This window comes from Parasteatoda tepidariorum, chromosome 1 (genome assembly GCF_982258835.1).
Source record: "Parasteatoda tepidariorum strain Cologne lab strain chromosome 1, Ptep-v5.0, whole genome shotgun sequence".
NCBI classification, from domain to species: Eukaryota; Metazoa; Arthropoda; class Arachnida; order Araneae; family Theridiidae; genus Parasteatoda; species Parasteatoda tepidariorum.
In genome coordinates, this window is record NC_141755.1 from 106,219,454 (window position 1) to 106,243,112 (window position 23,659).

The window sequence follows — 23,659 nt, forward strand, 5'->3', positions numbered from 1 at the left end:
TATAATAATCATTATAATTATTATAATTGTTATTATAATTATTATCATTATATTATCATCATTATAATTATTACAACTATAATTATAATTTGGTAATAAATTACAAATATGTGTCAATTTTTTAAAAATTAACGTTAAAAGTTTAAAATTTTAAAATGAATTAGCGAAAGATTTTCGTTACGGTTTTCGAAACATCTTATATCAATCAATTCTAAGCAAATAAAATAAGTAACTCAATCATTTAAATATCTTTTATTAGCTTAAAAGCGGTACTTTTCTCTGAAAAAATCTGTGCTATTTAATTATTAGAAAACTGAATCAATTAATTTCTAATGCACAACGAGAATTTTGATCAATTTGTTTATAATAACCCGAAAAGTTTAATAAATTAAATATATTTTGTTTCAAAGGTGTCCCGAGTTATTAACTTTCTTCACTTAATCGTTCATAAGGTTTCTTATAAGATAAAGCTGTTCATTCCCTTTTAATTAAAAACAGCCAATCAAATAAGCGAAGCTTTCACATTTTGTTCTAAAAGGGAATGATCATTTAATTAGGCGGCTTTAAGTTTCACGAAGTGTTTCATTACAAAGTGAAAACAAGGCATGTTCAAAGTTATTTATTTTGCTGTCAGTTATGTAAGACATATTTTTGGATCCTTAAATTTTTTAAAAAAAAAACTGAAAGAAACAGGAACAAAAAGGAAGATTTTGCGAAAAATTGATAAAATATTCTTGTTTGAACATTTGCTCGTACTCTTTAAAATGACTGAATTTTTTCTCAAATTAGCGCATTTTTTTTCTTCTAAACTCTCAAGTTATAACACGAATGGGTACTTTAATTAAATATTTTTACCTTATTTTGTATAGCGAAAAATTGTTTTTTGTTTCTGCGAAGAATTCTCATTACGGTTGAGAATTATTTTTTTTAATTTAATGAAAAGGAAAATGTTTCTTTCATCTTTAAGAACTCATTTTCTAATCAGAAAAAGTAATTTTCATAACATATCTCGTTGATGATTTATTAAATTTTGATAATTTTATGAAAAAAATAAGTTTCTTCCGTTTTGTTTCAACATAAAATATTTTCTTTTGATATTTCAGAAATATAAACAAGATTTAAAATCACTTTTATACAAAGTATATTATCATAACGTATAAATTTATCATAATGTATTGAAAATAAAAGAAGTTTAAAATAAATTAAGAATCCATTTTAAAATAAAAATACATTTTATTATAATATAATTACACAGAAACCAAAATCTACTCTATGTTTACATAAAACTATGTTTTTATTTGCACTGTTGTTTTTTTAATCCATATGAAATTTATTAAAACAACGCATCAAGTCTTATTATTTACAAATTAGAGATAAACTTTGTTATTTTTACAATTCGCACTAAGGACTTTGAAATTGATTATCCGCACCACATGCGGTGGGGAAAAAAAACTGAAACGTTTTGATTAACGGATTTTTATTTAATGGTTCGGACTAACCTTAAATTTGTTAATTAATTAGTATGGATGTTGATATCTGTTGTTGTTGCTGCTGTTTCTAATGTCACTTGACAATACCAGCAGGTCAGCTTGTTGAAACCAAGCGAATATACAGCAGAGGGTGAGTTTCGTGTTTTCCAGTGAAGTTATAGGCCAAGAATACGACTTCAGCTAAACACCTTCGTCACATCCCGTTTTGCAAGGAGGGCACATTCTCACACCATCCATCCATCTGCAGATCGTAATTTGGACATGAACCAGAATATGACCAACTTTCGATCTAGTACTTCCAGAGATATTGATTTGTTCTGGGAACATGGAGGACTTCGTAACTCGACAGATTTAACGTGCACCAGTCACAATTCAAAGCACGGAGAAGTCTTCAATAGGTGGGGATCAAACCCACGACGCCTTGGACATGGGTTCAAGCGTCCTACCCACCCAGCTATCACGGCCTACGATATTTTAAGCTTTAAAATCAACTAAGAAACGAACTTTCTTTGAATAAATAGGCCACAATGCAAAAAATATGATCTTAATAACTAAGTCAGGTACGTAGTAGAAAGTTTAGGCCCCTTAGTATTCATTTCAGCTTTTGTCTATTTCGCCACCTCAAAGAATTCCTATTTTTAAAATTTTTATTTCTCAATAACTAACCACCCGGTTTTTATAGATTACTTAGATTGAAAGTTACTTACATTAACATGGCACCATACACTACACCACCATACACTACACTACACCATAAGCAGTGCAAAAATAATAAATCATTATAACATTTTCTTCAAATAATTGTATAATTTTTCAATAGCAATTTCAGACAATAATTTGTACAAAAAAACTATTGTCTGAAAAAACGTTTTTGGTAGATACCAGTTCTGGAATAATGACATTATACACAAAACTAGAAATCGTTCATTCTATTGATAAACTATTGGGGCCATATTTTTCAGATAAAACTTGACATGGGGGTAAGGCACACTATAAGGATTGAACATTTTTGGGCAACCGTTCAGACATGCCGTTAGTCGCCAATTGAGGTGCTTTTCTTTCTTGGACGGTTGTCTACACGCGTTTAAACCAGTACTTTTATTTATCCAAATAATCCCTAATTTTACGTTTTATAATAAAAATTATCGAAATGGACACAGATATGTGTTTTTATTTAGTTTTATTTTATAATCGTCGTTGAACAGCCGATTTAATTTTCGTGCTTACGACTACTAATGTTCAACTACGGAGCCCTGTAACTTTGAACCCAACCCAGAAGACTAGGGAAATCCTGGATCAGGTATTGGAAGAAAGTTTGCCTTCGTGGAGAACTTTTTGATAGAACTAACCCGAATTTGCGTTACATGGCGAAGAAGACCACGAGAACCTCCCACGGTTAGCCTAAAGGGAAGGGGACTAACCCATGCTCCGTCTACCAGTGAGGATATTTCACGTCAGCACTGTGGTCGGTGCTGGCCGGATGCGATTTTCGTATCGACCAGCCATCGCTGAGATTCGAACCCGGTTCACCTCATTGGAAGGCGAACGCTCTATCCCCTCAGCCATCGCGGCTCAGAGATATGTTTTATCGCAAATTACTTTTTGAGCTGATCTAGTTATTCACCAAATTAGAAAATTTTGAGAAAACAGGTTTTTTTTAGCCTATTTTAAACAATTTTCGATATTAAATTTTTAAAAAATATAAAAGTGCAATAATTTAGATAGCCAGTGAGTAACAGCTTAAATGACGCGTTAGAGTGAAGCGTCCCTACTGGCGTAAGGTTACATTTCAGATTATGTGTTTAGATTTTTCCTAAAATTTCAAGGAAAATATATTCAAAGAAAAACTGAAAAAGAAGGTTTGTAAACTCTGTGAATATGACTTCCATTCATGACAAAAACAAGTTTCAAAGTACTAAATATACTATACTGATATACTAAAACATAATTTGATGCAAAAGTTTTGATAATAACATCTAAAACGTTAAAAAAATTACAACTTTAATATAATGAGAAAAGACGGAGAAAATGTAAGAGCTAATACTTAAAGTATTAAATATTAACTTTTTCTTTCCTTTAACATAGCTTTTATGCGTAAAAATAGTCTTTTTATGAAAATAATATTCTTATTTCAATAATTTTATCCATAAAATAACGAATCGAACTAATTTTTACGTCAGCGAAACTTAGAAAAAATGACAAATAAATATAAAATTGCAAGCTTTGAAGACGTAGTCAAAAAGCAAAGCATAGGATTTCAGAATTTTCGGAAATATGTTATTTTATTTTCGACTACTATTTCAACTTGCAAAATAGGCTTTTACTTTTAGTGCGTAAAAAAATAAAGTCCTATTCACGAGCAAAATGATAGAGACTGAAGAATAAAAATACTTCAGAAAAGAATATTTTTATATCTCTCATGATGGTTCTTCATTTTTCATTTCTTCCATTCCGTGTTAAAAAGAAATTGCTAGTTATTGAAACGATCCAATTTGTATGCCTAAAAAAATTGAGTCAAATCACGATGAAGTCGATAAAAAGGTATTTCAACCGGGAAATTAAAGATTTGGTTTTTTGAGTTTTGAAATAAATACTTTATTTTAAAATATTTCGAAAAATTTTGAAGTGTCATTTGTATGAAATAAAAAAAACATCTATTGTTTTTATATCATATTAGGTGGACCCGAAAGTAATGTCGTTTCGGTGCATTTGATATTTGTTATCAAGATTTTATTGTTAATCAATAATGTATTCACCCTCGTTAGTACCAAAATCTCAATGCCGGATCGAAAATGAATCGAAAAAAAAATGAATTGGCTTTAAGGACTAACGAATATTTAATATGCCAAAACGACATTACTTTCTGGTCCCCCGAATATTAAATATTTCTTTTTAACTCCTTATAAAGCTGTGGGAATTATACTTTATAAAAAAAAAAAACTTTATTAATTTTAAATGCCGATGGCGATTGCTGTCGTTTCCCCCTGTGATTTATGAATTTGGGCTTTGTATTCCTCATGTGGGTAACAGTAAAGGCCGCGTGAGATCAAGAACAACCAAAATTGGAAATTTTTTTCTCTTGTGAGTTATGCGTTCATTCATTTGATAATTTTTTCATCGAGTTTATAAACTCAAAATTTACAAATTCGGTTAGCAATGATCATCATATTTGGCAATTTTTGAAACCAAAAATATGTCTAATTTATAGTTTCTTTTGTAGTGTTTAGAATTTGAAAATTAAATTTTACAAACATAATGTAATGTGACATAAAAAATAGGAAAGGCGAAAAATGATCTACCTTTTAATAGCCAGAGAATGATGGGAAATATTTCCACACCAAGAATGGTCTTGAAAATCAAATTAATTTTCGGCAATAAGTTAAATTAATTTCTTTTTTTAAAGGAAACTAAATTCCAAATATATTTTAGCACTACAAAGGTTGAAAAAATCAGTCCTATAAAGGGTTAAAATATGGAAAAAATTACTCTTTTATGTATAATAATAATATTACCATTTTTTCTAATTCCTATTATTTTTATAAGTTGATTAGAAATTTGTTTCTTGTTAGTTGCATAAATCAGAATGATTAAAATCAAATAGCATGCAGAAATCTGAAAAAGAGGCATTTCTCTCAGTCATAACGCATAAAGACAAGGATTGAACAATAAAAACCCGATGCAAGTAATTAATACTTGGTAACAGTATTATACCCATAAATATAGTGGATGTGATATAATATCGCTACATAAGTTTTTCATAATTTTTATTTCATAGTTTATAAGTTGATTAGATTTTTGTTTCTTATGAGTTGCGTAAATCAGAATGGTTAAAATCAAATAGCATGCAGAAATCTGAAAAAGAGGCGCTTCTCTCAGTCATAACACGTAAATACAAGGATTGAACAATAAAAACCCGATACAAGTAATTAATACTTGGTAGTATTATTATACCCAAAAATATAGTAGATGTGATATAATATCGCTACATAAGTTTTCCATAGTTTTTACTTTATAGTTTTATAAGTTGATTAAATTTTGATAAGATCATCATAGTTTTTATAAGTAGATTAGATTTTTCTAAAGATTAGATTAGTTTTAAACAGGTACTTAAGTACTTAAAATACTTTAATTTAATGCTAAATGTTTGTTTTCTAAAAATTAATAAAATTTTCATTCAAATAGACTAAAAAATGGTTTTTTCAAAAAAATTTAATGATTTGATGAGCTTGTCAACTTAGTTGCTAAACCATCGAATAACGACTAAAAATTAACGATTGAGTCAATTAAAATGCAACTTTCTACAATGATAATTTTAAAAAATGAAATTAACAAGAAATTAAAATAATTTAAAAGAAATAAAGGTACCTGTTTAAAATAAAACGAAGAAAACAATTATAAATAGGTAAGCACCCCTAGTGGTTTAAGATGACGCTTCCCAGCATGGGTTCCCCTGCAGTTCTCAGTCATAATGATGTGTCTTATCTTTCATAGTTTCAAAAATTTATGGAACACACTGTAGAAAATAATGTACAAAAATCAAGAAAATTGTGTTTCTACGTTACCAGAGAGATACATATCACTAGTATAATTTAATAAACGTGACTAAATATTAAATTAGTTGCTTTCTAGTAGTTTGACTTCATGAACAACTTAATGCTAAACATACTTTTACTTTCGGAATTTTTTTTCCTCCAAAAAATTCGCAAAAGCATTAAAATTCTACGATGCAAGACAATTGTCTACAATAAAATGAAAACGAAGAATTTGTCTGAGTGGATGGGTCTGTGTTTTTATCTTTAAACTCTAGAGTCTTTGAATCGTTCTGAAATCGTTTCAACATTTTAACTAGATCTTTCGAGAGAGAAGTTTAAAAATTGAATTTTCTTACTCGTTAAGAACTAGACATTGTTTTTAAATTCAACTGCAGTTGTGTTTCACTAAATTTTTTAAAGGTAACATCAAGAGCAGCAAGCATAGAGCTCTCATTGATTTCTCTCCAAAAATGGAGTTTTTTGTACGTTCTTTAATATTAAATTAATTTTTGGTTACGTCAAATAAACTCAATGATCAACATTAAGAGCGGCAGTGACTCTGGGAATAGAGCTTTCGCCTCTCAATGAGGTGATCCAGGTTTGAATCGCAGCAGTGGCAGTTCGATTTGAATTCTGCTCCCGGCTTTCACCGACCACAGTGCTGACGTAAAATATCCTCAGGGGTAGACGGAACATAGGCTAAAATATCCTTGCCGTCGGGCTAACCATGGGGGGATTTCGTGTCTTTCTTGTCGGCAAATGCGGGTTAGTTCCATCAAAAAGTCCTCCACGAAGGTTAAGTTTGTCCCAATTCTTGATCCAGAATTCCCTTGTTTACTGGGTTCGTTTCAAAATTATAAGGCTACCGAGTTGAACATTGGTAGCAGCAAACACAGAATTAGATTGCTCAGCACCGGTTAAAGGATCAACATGAACATAGTAGCATATTTGGATTAAATCATTAAATTCACATTTCTAAAGCCATGTGTTTATTTTTTTTATAAAAATGATTTTAAAGCGTAATTCTTAATCACTAAATAATTTTAAGATAAATGGAAAAGAGAAAGAAAATAAATACTGAAAAACAGAATCAAAGGAAAAGTATTGCTAATTCGTTTAGGAGAAAAGTAAAATAAATCGAAAGATTATTATTGACACCATTGATCGGAAAGGGCTTTTTACAGCCCTTCTAAAGAGATGAATACAAAAGAAAATTGCTTGATTGAAGTTAATTTTGAGCATTTGTCTTAAGCAACAGTATCATACCATATGATGAATCAATATTTTGTTAGGAAAATCTGTTGGAAACTTAATTTGCTTAATCTAATAATATATAACGGCTGGGCACTGAAACAGAAATTATGAATTTTAAAAAAAATGGAATTATTTTAGTTTTATTAACCGTGTTGGTATAATTCTTCCAATTTTAAGCATAATTTTGTAATGTTGATCAATAACGATTAGTTTATTATTAATATTTTTAACCATGTACAAATTATGGGCATTCAGTCGGTCAATAAAAAATAGTTAAAATTTAAAACTGCAAGGATTACAAGAAAAAATAATTTTCAAATGTGTTACTGCACTAGTTAAATTACAAATGAATGGTTAGTTACAAATTTATTTATAAACAAACTTAATAATAAACTACGAAAACGAAAATATCCTTAAATATTAACTTATGGATATTTAAATTTTTGGGGTCATCCTGAAAGAAGAAAAAACTTCGGATGTTATAAATTCAACAGCAATATACATTTATAAGTGTGTATAAAATCTTAAAACATTTTAACAAATATTTTAGATATGAGTTTTTTTTTTTGTTATTTTAAAAACCATATAGCAAATTTTATCTAATTTCAGATATTTCTATGAAATTGTTTAGATTAATATGCATTCACTACTATAAAAGCATCTAAAGACAATAAAATTTAATAAATAAAAAACTTGAAAATATTTGCCTTACTAACAATGACTCGTTTTTGAAACAGTGATCAAGATCACTTAAGCTATCTGTTTTAGCTGTGCTCCAGTACAAAGCAAAATGGTCAAACACTTAGTCTATGAAAATGCAAAATATCATTTTTGAAAATAAAATAATAGTTTAACATTTTTAAAGCAGCATAAAATGATTGACGAGATATTATCTAGAAGTGATTTTTTAAATATGTTAAGAGGAGCACAATTAACGCTTTTATAATATTTCTACATATTTATTTTCGGGATTTTAATTTCTGTTGGCTTATTAAATTCAACTATTTTTAGATTTTATAATTGGGTATTCCCTTTTTTGGTTTTTATTTACATTTAAATCAAGGATTCGATTTTCTCCCCAATCTTCATCAATATTACTCTTTTACACAATATTGTACAGAAATAGGATAGAAATACAGGGGTTTGGGATTATTTTTCATGTATCTTTTCCGTAGCAATTAAAACTCCTGGTTCATCAGTCTCAGACTAAAAGATATCTAGATCCTCTAAATCTGAATCAGAAAATGTTTTTAACAAGGCCATTGCTTGTTGTATTTGTTGATATGTATTTTATACATGAAGCCAAGAGAAAACAAAGTTTATGAATGAAACAAATAAAAAAAGGGCACACTTTTTTTAACTCCATCTGTAATAATAAATTACAAATCACCAGAAATAGAAAGAAAAAACTATCAATAGAAAGAATCTATTCAATACCTTAGTAGGGAAGACAAAAAACTCCCTTGATGTTTAAAAATATCGTATTTCGCTTATTCATAAGTTTCATTATTTTATGCTTTAAACTATAATACATTTGTCATTAAACTAATTTTCATTTTCACTCAAATATATTTTTTATTTTCATTTGTCAATTTTATATAAATGTTAACTTATGATCAAATACTTTCATTTTAAATACTAAAAGTATTTAATTTCATCAAAAACTAGATATTTGATTATTATTAACACTAAAATTTCTTTCGCAATACTTTTATTAAAATTGTTTAATTTTTAAATCTAATTGTGATTAAAATAGCTTTTATAATATATTTATTTACCATGTTTTTCCTTATTTCCTGTTTTCTCTTTTAAACTATAGTTCTGGTCTGTTTAATGATTGTTTTTGAAAATATCATAACTACCTGACATTAAACAATGAATAAATAATTGGACAATTGTTAATAAACATCTTTGTAATAAAATCCCCTACATTACATCTAGGACTAAAATTTTAATCTAACTTTGATCCTTTAATTTTATTTCAAAAATCTTATTACTCGACAATAACTAAACATTTGATTTTTATTAATAATCTTTCATTTATAAAATCTGATGTTTTCTAAATTAAGTTACTTTTATTTATTGATAAAATATTTTTATCATGTTTCAGCTGTTGGTTATTTTGTGATTTTAAATTGGATAATTTAAGTACTAGTACTATTTTGTTTAGTTGCTATCATTTAAAATAACGAAATCATTTAATATTCGACAATGACATTGTTAATAACATTTGAACTGTTTGAAACATTGTTAATAACCTCTTTTTCATATATTCTACTAAATTGCACTTATAATTAAAAATTAAAAAAGCTTTTTTCATAAGAATAGAGTTAGTTCTATTTCAAATATTTTCTTAATTTTTCATGAAATGTTGCATGCTAGCTGAATTAGATTTTATTTTGATTTGCCTATATTTGCTCTTCATAGCATTTATTATTTACTATTATTTTAAATATGAAAACTTTTACTATTTTTCTATAATTAAATGCTTGTAACATAGTTTTTCTAAATTACTCCAGTAATGAAAATCTATATATAAATGTTCCGTTTTATCTGCATTGCATTTTTCTTTTGATATGCAAACATATTCTTTCTTTTTACACTGTGAATTAATTATATTCCCAGATACTTCACCCACATTTCACATACTGACGTTATAATCTACTAAATATCTAAATGGATTAGACATTTATGATTTACTACCATTTTAATTATTATTAAATAAGAACATTTTTACTGTTTTTCTTTAATTGAATGTTTGAAACATAGTCAATAATCTACTTTTCAAAATTTCGTTAAGATACTCCTGTAATTAAAATCCGTATATAAATGTTCCGTTTTATCTGCATTGCATTTTTCTTTTGATATGCAAAAATATTCTTTCTTTTGAAAATGTGTATTAATTATCATCACAGATACTTCATCCATATTTCGCATACTGACGTTATAATCTACTAAACATCTGAACGGATTATTCATGTATTATTTACTACCATTTTAATTATTATTCAATATGAATTATTTTACTATTTTTCTTTAATTGAATATTTGAAACATAGCAAATTATCTATTTTTCAAAATTTCGTTAAAAAACTCATGTAATTAAAATCCATGTTGCATTTTATCTGCATCACATTTTTCTTTTAATATGCAAACATATTCTCTCTTTTGACAATGTGGATTAATTATCTTCACAAATACTTCGTCCGCATTCCGCATAGTGTCGCTATAATCTACTAAATCTTTAGAACAGACACATTTCGAAATTCCTTCCTCAGTGGCTGAAGAGCCGCCGAGCTTTTAAGGTATTCCATCAATACCCACACCCCCTAGAGGAAATTTTCTTATGACTTTAGTCACGCTCTATGGAAGGAATTTAGAGGAAATTTTTATTAACATCTGTTGCGTGTTATGGATCTATTTGTAATATTTTGTGCGAAAATTTCTACTCTTTTGTTTCTCTAAAGATAATTAAAGTCATTTATTTCGTATAGGAAAACAGTTTTAAAAAGTTTTAGTTTGCTTTTGCGTGGATATTATTTCACTAAATGTTGATGATTTAATTCGTTAATGTTTCGGTAGAGCTGCTAATTGCTGATCTTGCAATTTTTTGAATTTATCATCTTAAAACATTTAGTTCATTTTAGAAAATTAAACTTGTAGTAAATAAATTTTGTTTAAATATATATTTCGTGCATATTTTGTTACATGTTGAACTTGTATTATTATTATAACTATAAATTATAATATTGTTGTTATACATTTCGCTTTTTTCCTGCGCAGTTAAAATTATTTTATTTCAAGAGTAGAACAAACATTCAAACTTGTAAATATTTATTCAGTTGAATTTATTCCATTAACCATTATGCATCTAACCTCAATTATTTAAGACCTGTTTACATTCCAAAAATGTTTTTTTAATAATACTTATTTACTGTTAATATTGACGGAATTTATAGCAACCAAGGCATCGAGTCCAAAGTAAATTGACATCAGTGTTTACCTTATAGAAAAAGGCATGCGTATACAGTTCATTTTAATAAATATTTTAAATTTAATCATTTCATTGAATGTTTTTTGATGTTTGATACTATACGACAAGTAGCGTTCGTAATGTCATGTTTTTTAAACTAATACATATTCGATCGTAATATACCAAAACAAACAGTGTCATCAGTAAACATCATAATGGATTTTGATGAAATACTTCATGAAGTGGGAGAAAATGGAAAATATCAAAATCTTATGTTATGGTTCGTGTTCTTACCTGCGCACCTCACATTTGGTTGTCAAGCATTTAGCCAATTGTTCATGTCTTGGACTCCTGACCACTGGTGCCAAGTGCCTGAATTGGCAGCAGCGAACTTGAGTGACCACCTTATTAGGCACCTGACTATTCCCCAGGCACCTACTAGTACTGGTTACAGCCGATGTACCATGTATAAATTGGATTATAGTATACGTACGGAACATAATACTATTATTTTAAAAGAGCCCAATACAAACTGGACAAACGTTACTTGTAAAACTGGGTGGATATACAATACAAGTAGTAACTGGGACAGAGATACAGCTGTAACAAAGGTGAGTGTTTCATTAATAATATGTTTCCTGTTATTGAGTTAAAATAATAAAAATGTTACTGTTACTTTTATGATCCACTCAATTAACTCTTTTTTAGTTACAGGATTATTATTTTAGCATTCATGAGGAACAGCTGAGCAAAAGAGGCAATATATTTTTTAAATATATTGCCTCTATAATATACTCTTTGAACTACTTATTGCTATTCGAGAAACGTATATAAATTAAGCTATTCAACATTTAAACAGCTTAAAAAATGAAATTAAATTAGTTTGTACTTTTTCTACTATTTTTATAACAATATATATATATATATATATATATATATATATATATATATATATATATATATATATATCTGACTTCTAATGCATGTTATTATTTTTGAAACAATATATTGCTTTAACCTATTAATATTGTGGCAATATTAAACCTATTAACGTGAAAATTAAACAAAGTTAAATTCAATTACACAATATTATGAATAAACTTGAACAGTCACGTGAATAAAATTTATAACCTTACAAATTTGAAAAAAAATTCATATTGTAATTAAAAGGTACTGATCATACGAATTAGATTTGATCCGAACTCAGAATTAGTATTTTTCAGAAATTACAGTTTAATAAAAAAAAACTTCATATAACTGTACCAACAAAGAAAATCAATTCATACGATACAACAAAAAATTTGTAAAGATTATCAAGCGTATTTAAGGTAAAAAAAACGGTGCTAGAAACTATATTCGACACTATAACGAGGAACGAAACGGACTAAACTTAGGAAGCTCTAAGAAATTTCAATTTCCTTCAAGTTGTATATTTCAAATAAAGAATTCCCGGAGAATTTATTTTTACTTAAAATAATAAAAATATAGAAAGTAAATCAAAATTTCTCTCATCAAGACGCTAAGAAAACAAAATTGGTTTATAAATAACAAAAAAATGTTTTTAAGGATTAAAAAATCATACAAAAATACGCGAAATTTTCGATTCTTTAAAATAATATACATGAAAAGAGCTCAGCCAAATTTAAATATCATGGGAGTGGTTTTAACAGCTCTTTAGAATTATTTAAATAAGAGTCGAGTCAATTTTGAAGCACAAGAAGTCTTTGTAACATTTTAAAAATTAAAAATCACCTCAAAAAACATTTATGTTTCTTAAAAAACTATATTAATAATTTATGATAGTTTTATCGAAAAAATATAATATATATTAAGGTCTTAGGCCAGTATAAGGTTAAGCCGTATCACATATTCAAATTTCCCACATCAGAGTGGTTTCCTTTTTTAAGAGCGATTTCAATAAAAATTCCGTATTTTCCGGGTAAGCAACAGCTTTCGATTTTTGAGTGGTTTTGAAGTGGAAATTCTGAAAGTTTCTGAAACACATAGCGGGAAACAATACATATGAATAGTTTGCTATAACAACCCATTCACTAGACTACAAAACCCGTCACATTTTTATATTTATAACTCACAAAATCTTTAAATTGTTTTTTCCGTCAAAATTTAAAGTAAATAAACTTAAAAAATTCACGAAACCAACTTCAATTCGCAGTAACTTTCGAACAAATTGGAATTTGTGTCAATTGGAACAGAACTTGTGAAATAAAGGCTCTTTCATCACGTCAAATGTAAACTCCGTGATTGCGTTTAGACAGGCTACAGAAATTGACCAAATATGGTATTTATTTACTTCAAAATTGTCAAAGGTAATATTTTTTTTTATTCCTGCATACATTTTATTCTTAAATTTTATAGTTTTTGCACAGTAAAACTAAAATCAACATAAAGAGAAAAAGTGAGAAAAAATTGCAAAAAAAAGCATTTAATATTGCAATAACTTTTGAACAAATTAGAATATTCGTTAGAAAAAATTCTGTGTTAAGTACTTAAACGGATATGACTTTTTTAGCCAGTCAAATTTCAACTCTGTAGTTGCATTCCCGTGTACTGGAGATCGGCCGTATAGTACTTTTACGTCAAATTTAACGGTTCATAAATTTTGAACTAATTATCTACCTGTTAATTTTTACATGCCATAGTAATTAAATTTTTATAAGTTTTATAATTTTCGCTTAAATATGCAAAATTTCATGTTAAGTTGACCACTCCAAACCCTTTACCTATTTTTACTATAGCCGGTCAAATGAACGGACTTTATGTTTCTTGATTGAATGTATGAAATATGGATGTTAAGAAGGAAATAAACTGAAAATACTTTACTATAATTAAACAAAATTGTATATAGCCAATTTTTATGTGTTACAAACACAAAGAATAAGAATTTTTAATTCATTACTCAACGCATTTTTTTCATATACAGGGCATTTCCAATGTACGTTTTCCGCAAACATATTTCTTCTAATTATTATTATTTCTATAAATCTTAAAATTATTCTTATAATTATAAAAATATATATGAAATAAAATTCTTATAATTATAAAAATATATATGAAATAAAATTCTTATAATTATAAAAATATATATGAAATAAAATTCTTATAATTATTCTTATAATTATAAAAATATATATGAAATAAAATTCTTATAATTATTCTTATAATTATAAAAATATATATGAAATAAAATTCTTATAATTATTCTTATAAATTATAAAAATATATATGAAATAAAATTCTTATAATTATTCTTATAAATTATAAAAATATATATGAAATAAAATTCTTATAAATATTCTTATAATTATAAAAATATAAATGAAATAAAATTCTTATAATTATTCTTATAATTAATATTATTTCTTCTAAGAACTTGTGCTGTCTTGATTGTTTCGACATTATCCTGGGTAAAAACTAACCGTTAGTTAGAAATGAAGTAAAGCTATCCAAATAAAATATATAAGCTATACTTACCGAACATTTAGTTTTTGTCACTTTATCTTACACAAAAATGCCAATCTAAAACTTTAGAAACTTTCTTGAAATTTGAATTCACAGTTATTCTGATTGAACTAACTACGCAACAGTCTTTGCAGAAATGTGCAACTAATCGAATGCAATAGGTTGAACACGCATTACATCGTCATTTCTGATCCGATAACCTTTTAACGCAACAAATTGTTCTCCCGGTCAAATGACCGGTTGTGGTAGAAATAAGTATACGACAAGTATTATTTGAAACAAACAAAATATTAAAAAAAATAATAACTCGTAGCAGATCGTTCCCATACGAATCAATACTTCTGGGGGTACTGAATTGGAGATTGATCGTTCTCTGATTCAGGACAAAATTACGATCTGTGGATGAATGAATGGATCTTCAATGAATAGGTCTGCCCTATAAACGGGTGTGACGTATGGGTGTGGAAGAAGTCGAATTCTTGGCCATAGATGGCGCCACTGGAAAACAAGAGCAATCACACCCCTCTGTCTCAATATCCATAGGAAGAGAGAGAGAGAGCGAATATCTGAGACATCTTTTGAAAATAGTTAAACTTGAAATCTAAGTTCTCTCGCAAAGCTAAGCCACGGGCAACAACTAGACTGCTAAAAAATTTGGTTAATTCATACTTCTTAAAACAAATTAAGATGTTAAGATTTTAGGAAAAGGGTGAAGTGTTAGAACAGTTAAAAATATTTGAACTGTGCAATCGGCTTGGTGACTTTTAAAGTTTGTGTATTTTAAAAGATAGTTTTGAAAGGTGACCAAGCTGATCTCCAAAGGAGGCTAGTAATATTTTATTTTCGACAGAATTAATATGTAATACTAGTTGATATGTAATATTAGATGATATGTATTATTAGATAATATGTCATATGAGATGTCAGATGTAATATTTTATTTCGGGGTTTTGAAACTCGAGGTTTCTCGATAATTTTTTTCTATTTTATAAAAAAAATATGTACATAATTTAAATGGTATTCGTGATCAAAGAAATAAAAATTTTAAAAATAAATAAATCATAATCTTTTCTTAAGCTCGAAATATTGAGAAAATTATTTTATTTCATACATAACTTTATCGACTGAACTAATTTATTGTGCTCCAGATAATAAATTGTGGAAATTTCTGCCAAACTTTTCAAATTTCAAGGTTTGTTTATACTATGGAAATTAATTTCGTTCAGAAATGACAGTAATATGAAAAGAAACTTTAAAAAAAACTGGAAAAAAAATAAAAATTTCGTTTCATCTTGCAAATAAACTTCCTGCATTTCCTGGAAAAGTTCCCGAAAATTCCGTGACTCTGTATCACTTTCTATCATTCTATTATTCGTTAAGCTAGACGTTCGCATTTTTCAGTCCCAGAGGCATACCGGGAAAACAGAATAAATTCTGAGCTTTTTTCCCGTTTACAGGAAATGCGGAGTATCGTGAGCCAAAATGTCTCTTTGATTTCCTCAATCTTGAAGTCACATTTGGAACTTTATTTTTTTCATTTGAAATGAAAATGTGTCTTTTCTGAGTTGAGTCACTACAAATGGTGTTAATGAGGTTTTCAATTTAATTTCTTTTGCATCATCTTAATCCATAGTCAGTGTTTGACGAATTTCAAAAGCTTTGTATTTAAATTATGATATCGAAGTTTAAATATAATTTAAATTCCCCGAATTTAATTGGCATGCGGAGAATTTGATATATCCTAGATAATTCTGATATCAAGAGCCTTACCATATTTTTTATTTCATAAAATAATCATTTACACCGATTAAAATATATCTTTTAATTTCGGTCTACGTAAAACTATTTTTTTAAACTAACAATTATTTATCAAAAGAAGGCGTATTATATAATTGAGATATATAAAGCCCTTTATTTTTTTTGCATAGTGTAAACAATAATCTTAGTACATTATCAGTTTCTTTTTTTTTTCATTGAAAAAGCTATGTTTCTAAATTGTGATATCGGAAATCAAATGATCATTTAGATTTTCTGAATTTAACTAGCATGCATCGATTTAGATACAACCTGCATATTTTTGATATTGATAGCCATACCATATATTTTATTTTATGAAACCAATATCGATACACCAAATAAGATATATCTTATAATTTAAATATCACGCTTATAAAAAGCATATTTTTGATTTTTCTTAATTTTACAATAATATATCAAATAAAGTATTGCTTATTTTTGATATCAAAAGCAAAATATTCTTTTTGAATTTATTTTCAGAGTTAAACAGTAAATTTTGAAATGAGATACAGAATATAATTTTGATACTGAGAAATAAACTTTTTTTTCTCCTTTTCTGAGTCATTTTCAGAGTAAACGATTTTTGTTAAGTCTTTGATTAATATGGACGCATAGATGAGTCCAGCACAAACCATCAGTGTGGCTTATGACTGCATTTGTGCGTCCCCTGCAAGCACGGTTGCCACAGTAAAAAATGAACAAAAATAGTTGCTTTTAGTAGCCTCAAGCATGAAAATAGTTGCCTAAAACTATAAAAACAGTTGCCTGAACAGGAGCAAAAATTTATCAAAAATAGTAGCCAAATAATTAAAATTGTAGCTTAATTGTCAAATACTATGATAAGGACTGGTTGATGTCAGAAATTTTAAATCGTGATACATCGTCCGTTAGACATCGCGATTTAGCATATGTTCAGAAATTACCTATGGGAAATCAATCAAAAATAGATAAAAAGAAATAAATCTATTACAAAAGAAAATATTATTTCTAAACATATCCTATTATAATATCAATATCATTGCTTAATTTTTTCAATTAAAATAATAAAGAAGTCAAAGTAAAAGCAAACCAAAGATTTATTTCATTTTTCTTAAATTAAAAATGATTTAAGATTTATTAGTTTAATAATAATACTGTAACAAAATATTTTATTAAAAGAAAAAAAAAACGAAAGTAGAAAACAAATCAAAGAAATGTTCACTTTAGAAAAAAAAATAATTTTTTTTTTCAATTATTTGTTGGAAAAAAAACCATGCTTTTGAAACATCATTAGACCCTTTTTTATTCAATTATTTAAAATAATATAAAGTAGTGTTAACTAATGGTCAAATTCTGTACTGAATAAATTTAAAAATATTTTTACTTATTTATTATTATTTTCGTTTTTGAATATAAAATTGACTAAAGATTTATTTCTTTAAAAATGACACTGACTATCTAACACATTATAAAACAAACAAGTATTGAAAGAATTTTAATAAAATTTAAAAAAGAAAAATACTTTAAAAATACTTAAAAAAATAAAATACTTTATGCTTTTAAATTATTTAAAAGCGTCCACACATTACTAAACTCTTTATTTAATTCTTTAAAAAAAAATTGTTTTTTAACTAATAGCCAAATTTTTTTAAAACTTTGTTTTCAGTTTCTCAAAAATAAAAGCAAATTAAATAAAGGTAAGCTTTATTTTAATTTTTTTATAAATAAAAACAACTGAACATTTATTGGTTTAAAAATAATCAAATTATTATACCTACCTACATTAAATAAATTTGAAAAAAAAAACTAACTTTTTATAACAAAATTAAGTACAAAATACCCCCATTAAATTGTATCGCTTAAAATGAAAAATAATAATTAAAAAAACCAATGAAAAAACTTTTTTAATTTATATTTTCTTTTCATCGATCTATTGAGCTCAGAACGAAAGTTTAAGATAACAGCGATTGTGCAGCAATCACAAAGTAACAGTAGGTCTACGAGAAATAAGTATAAGTATAAAAATAACTTCGCTAAGAGTAAAAAAGTCTCCCAATAGTCGCCTATTCCTGAAAATAGTTGCTTTTTTAGCCTTTTGAGGCAAAAAAAGTCGCCATAGTTGCCTAAGACCGAAAATAGTAGCAAATAGTCTGTGGCAACCCTGTGCAAGCCATCAATGCAGACTACTGGAACAAATGCATAACCATTTTAAAACTTAAGCATTTGTGAATAAACAATACAAAATATCAAATTTGGATGTTGATGCTGATGTAGTTATTTTACGTCGCACTAGAGCTGCACAATGGGTTATTGGCGACTGTTTGGGAAACATTCCTGAGGATGATCCGAAGACATGCCATCACAATTTCGATCCTCTGTAGAGGGGATGGCATTCCGCTTCGGTAGCCCGACGACCTGCACGCGAAGTCGATCACTTTACGGTAGAACGGTTTAATGAGGACCAATACCGCACACCCTCGGTCCCTATGCAGACTAATCAAGTGTGACTTCGGTGATCTGCTGGGAACCGTGTCTTAACGACCAGTTCACTGCGGGACGGATCAGTTTTTGAGTGGATAAAATAGCTATAATGTTTGTATTGTGAACTATAATCTCTTAATATGCCGCCGATAAAATCAGTATTGGGCAAAAGTGCATTCTAGTCCCAGTGATAAGTTCAACTTAAAAAAGTTATCAGTCAAAGTGACACATAATGGACTGTCAAGAGACATATTAAAACAGTATTGTTTAGAAAAATCTACTTTTTTTTGATAAATTTATGCCATTTCTGATCCACCATAATTTTGGAACCTTATATATTTTCAGAACTTCGAGAGTTCATTTAAATTGGAAAACCACTTCATTTAATTTAAATAAGGTAACTGAAAAAAAAATTCAAAATTTGTACTTCGTCAGAAGACAAATTATTCTAAATTATTTCTTGCAAGTTTGAAAGTTATAAGGATTAATCGAAATAATTTATTATCGAGTAAATCATGAATTATCGATCACGAAAAATTTAATTTAAGTTCCATTGACATAAATATTTTCTTTATCAAGCGCAATTTTTTGTAGTTATATTTTTCATCGAGATGCATTTACTTTTTTCATTCATACTGAAAACATATCCAAGTAAAATTCATACTTAAATCAATAAAAACTCTTTCTTCAAATGAGTAACGAGTTCAAATAAGATATTCTAACTTAAAATGATTTCGTAGACTTCTGAATAAGCGAGAAAATGTGTCCTATCTCATTATATAAAGAATATGCGTTTTTTTTTAAAAATATATGAATTAGTTTTTTATTGTAGTTTTATTTGTAGCTTCTTTCTTAAAAAAAGCTACAAATTATTATTATAACATTTTTGAGCCTTTTAACAGACGAAACTGAATAAAATTTGGCTATTTTTTAGCATTGGGAAAGTGGTACTACTTAATTTTAAGAATCTTTTTTTTTTGCCAATGCCCACCTGATTGATAACCGTCATTCAGGTATTAGTCGGACAGATTTGTTGGCCACTCTTTCAGGGGCGCCCTATTAGGTGGGCCAGCGTTGCTCTTTCAATAAAGACAGATAGTACGTAGAATAAAAGAATGTCAAACCCAGTCCATGCCTGTGTTCGAACCCAGGAAATTATGTTGTTAGTCAGCTCCCTGATCACTACAACCCTGATTACTGTCCGGTCGGTGATTTTTTTTTTAAGAATCTTAAATTATCATGATAAAATTCATTGCACTTAAAAATAAACTAAGTTATTTCTTTAATAATTTGAGTTGATAAAAAATGAGTATTCCAAGTTTAAGGAGTACAAATGAAATATTACGTTTCAAAATAATTCGCGTCCAATGCAACAGTATATGCATCCATGCGCAGCTACATAATTAATAAATATATTTCCAGGGATCCCCAAAGAGATGAGGAGTGGTGAGGAGTGTCAATATATATCTAGGTGTCCATACTAATTATAACTTGCCAATACGTATAGAGAGGCGAATTCGAGGAATTTGAGTTTCAATCCTAATAATTTTAGTGTTTTATTTATAGCTTTTAAAATGAAACTGTAATTTGATTTGTGGTACTCATAAAGCAAAATAATAGAGATAAGAATTATTCCTGCATATTAATTACTGCCAACTACAAATACATATAGCGCAAACTGCAATTAAATATTCATTTTAGTAACGAGGCAATTTGTTAACCCTTTCATAGCATTTCTTTTCAAGTTATATAAGATTTTTTAATCTGAATTATATTACGGAATTTAATTTTTATATTTTTCAGAAATATGTGTTCTCATAAAGCGAGTAACAGTTCAAGACGGTATTTTTGTTCGATAAGATATCACTTTAGAATGTTATTCTTTTTTCTTTTTTTTAGAACAATGTGTTAAAAGAGCAATGTTTCAACAGTTAGAACCTAAATATTATGTCAATAAAATTATTCCTTCTCGTAGCTTCTTAAGAAATTCAATACAAATATTGAATCCATACAAATGGTAAAAAAACATCTTTTACATAAAAAGATTTACCTAGATCAGAGAAGACGGACCTAGGGCACGCCATCTCTGGTAAGGAGAAGGTATTTCTGTAGCACGTCAAACATTCTTTGTCATCCGTCAACATTCTTTGCTTGCTTTCGTATGCCTGTTAAGGCAGAGGCGCGCGATTGTTCTTGTTTTCCAGTGGCGCCATCTATGGCCAAGAATAAGACTTCTGCCACGCTCATACATCACACCCGTTTAAAGGGCGGACCCATTCATACATCCATTTATTCATTCATCTACAGATCGTACTTTTGATCAATCAGAGAACGATCAATCTCCAAATCAGTGACCCCAGAGGTATTGATTTGTTATGGGAACGTGGAGGATATTGCGACTCGACAGATTTAACTTGCATCAATCACCATTTACTACATGGGGAGCCTTCGGCCGGCGGGTTTTCGAACCCACGAACTCTCGAACATGGGCCTAGCGTCCTATCGACCCGACTATCTCGGCCTCGTCAATATTCTTTTAAAACATTAAATAGAAGAACATCTTCAGAACTAGTTGTCGTCATAGATCGATTTAGAAAAAAAAAACAGTTTTGGATGTCATTATGATGTTTGATGGCTCCACTTTGGAATTCTAATATCAAAGAAGAGGTGTATAAGAAATTTAAAAAAAAATATCTCAATTTTATTTCATTGTTTACCACAAAGGGTGCCTGCGTAAAACTACTTTCCCTTATCTCAATAAAATGAGGTATTTTTGAAAAACTGCTTATTCAATTTTTATTTGAAGTAAGTTAGTAATGAACAGCAAATGGAGACACACAATGTAATTCTATATTAAAATATAATGTTTTAAGATTTAAACGGTTTAAAGATTATTTTTCAAGAAGAAAACTAACATATCACAATTGAAGCTCAAAAATAATAAGTTTTAATTTAACTGGCACGCTAATTGAAATAGGTGTGTGATCTCTTTCCTATATGAAAGAAATAGTTCATCTCAAATATTATCGGTGTGAAAAGAAAATCTGAGTATATCCTTTGCGCAAAAAAACTGCTTTGTACGAAAAGTAACATTCATTTTCAAATAAATATTCAAATTTTTCTATCAAAAATATTTATTTTTCACGCTATAGCGTTGTAAGACAAATATACAATGTGTAAAGAATAAAACATCGAAGTTTTTGATAAATCACCACAGCGACAAAATAAATGATCTGCCCTAAAGGTATGTCCTTTCTAACATCAAAATGTAATATATGTATAGGGCGGAAAAGAGCTTTCATATATTTCTTACGTTGGCGATAAATAACCTAAAAAGTGTGAAAATATTCCATCCGTTCATCGAATTCCTTACCACTTTAAGCGATCAATTTTGCGATAATTAATGATAAACTAAAATTAAAATAAGCAATATTCATAAATTAGGTTTTATATTGTAGGCTATAAATAATTTTTTTAAAACATGCCTGCAAATTCACGATAAATATTTCATTTGTTTGTTAAAATCTTTACTTCCTTAAATATAAAATTTTTTGTTTTATCTTTTGCATATATGAAAAGTTTCATACAATCTTTCCCTTTAAAAAAGAGGTTTAGTAATTCTTTCCAAACCCAAAAAATCGTTGTTTAAAAATTTCGATCAGACCATTCGTAGAGATATTTAAAAAATTAAATTTTCCTTTTGATTGGCAGTTGTCTTAATTAAATTATTGACGATTGGCTTATTGTAAATATTTTTACGATGATATCAGTTTTGTTTTTAATTTAAAACCTCGTATTAATGAAAAGAAAATTGCAAGTCCTTTAATATTTAATCATTTCTTTATCTTTACTTTCGATAACGACAGTGATCAATGCGAACATACGAGCACATGAGGACTACATCACCAAACTAGTATTCCTAATATCATTTGAAACCATACATCTGATTTGTTCATAGTTATGCTTTTGAAACGAGTTTCTATAAAACCAATTAATTAAAAAATATTCGAAAGTTGAAATAAAAAGTAAAGAATTATTCACTAAAAGAAAAAAAAATGGGGAGAAGGTACTAATTTAGAGGAGCCGTAAAAAATCGCTTTACTATTTTAGACGCTTATGCTATATTAATTTGGTAAAAGGTACTACTTTTCCAAAATAAATAATCGATGTTTAAATATGTATCAAATTTATTAATAAAAGTATTTAATGCAGGTACTGTGGTAATAGGTTTGATTTTAGTGAAATCTGACTATGATGAGTTAGCCATGAGTATTAGCTAGTAATAATATAAATTTACTCAAAATAATTTACATATAATTTAAATAAAATTTAAATAAAGTTGTGTGTTTACAGAGCAGCACTTCATCAGGGGACACACTGTCTGTAAACACACAGGAGCCTTTCTGTTGTTAGTGGCAAAGCCAAAACTAACAGTGCCCCGAGGCCCCTAATGAAAATACAAGCATAAAGAATAATAATAATTACCACATTAAATAAATATTTACCATTATAACATTCATACAAATAATCACCTTTACTGAAACAAATATACAAAACACTTAGATGACATCAAAAAAACCGCCCCCAAAGCACATATAAGTATTCAAAACAGTTAGTTAGTAAAAATGAAAAAGAAATTCCTTATATATTCCAAATCAGCTCAAAAAATAATG

General features: G+C 28.0%; 1 protein-coding gene across 1 annotated transcript in view; it reads left to right on the forward strand.

The window, feature by feature from the left end:
• The first annotated feature begins 10,552 nt into the window (after positions 1 to 10,552).
• LOC107444471 (beta-alanine transporter-like) overlaps positions 10,553 to 23,659 on the forward strand; it is a 293,044-nt gene continuing 279,937 nt past the window's right edge. Inside the window, exon 1 of the mRNA XM_071179361.2 lies at positions 10,553 to 11,860. Coding sequence (XP_071035462.2) covers positions 11,465 to 11,860 — 396 coding nt within the window. The 5' untranslated portion in view covers positions 10,553 to 11,464. The remainder of the gene's footprint in view (positions 11,861 to 23,659) is intronic.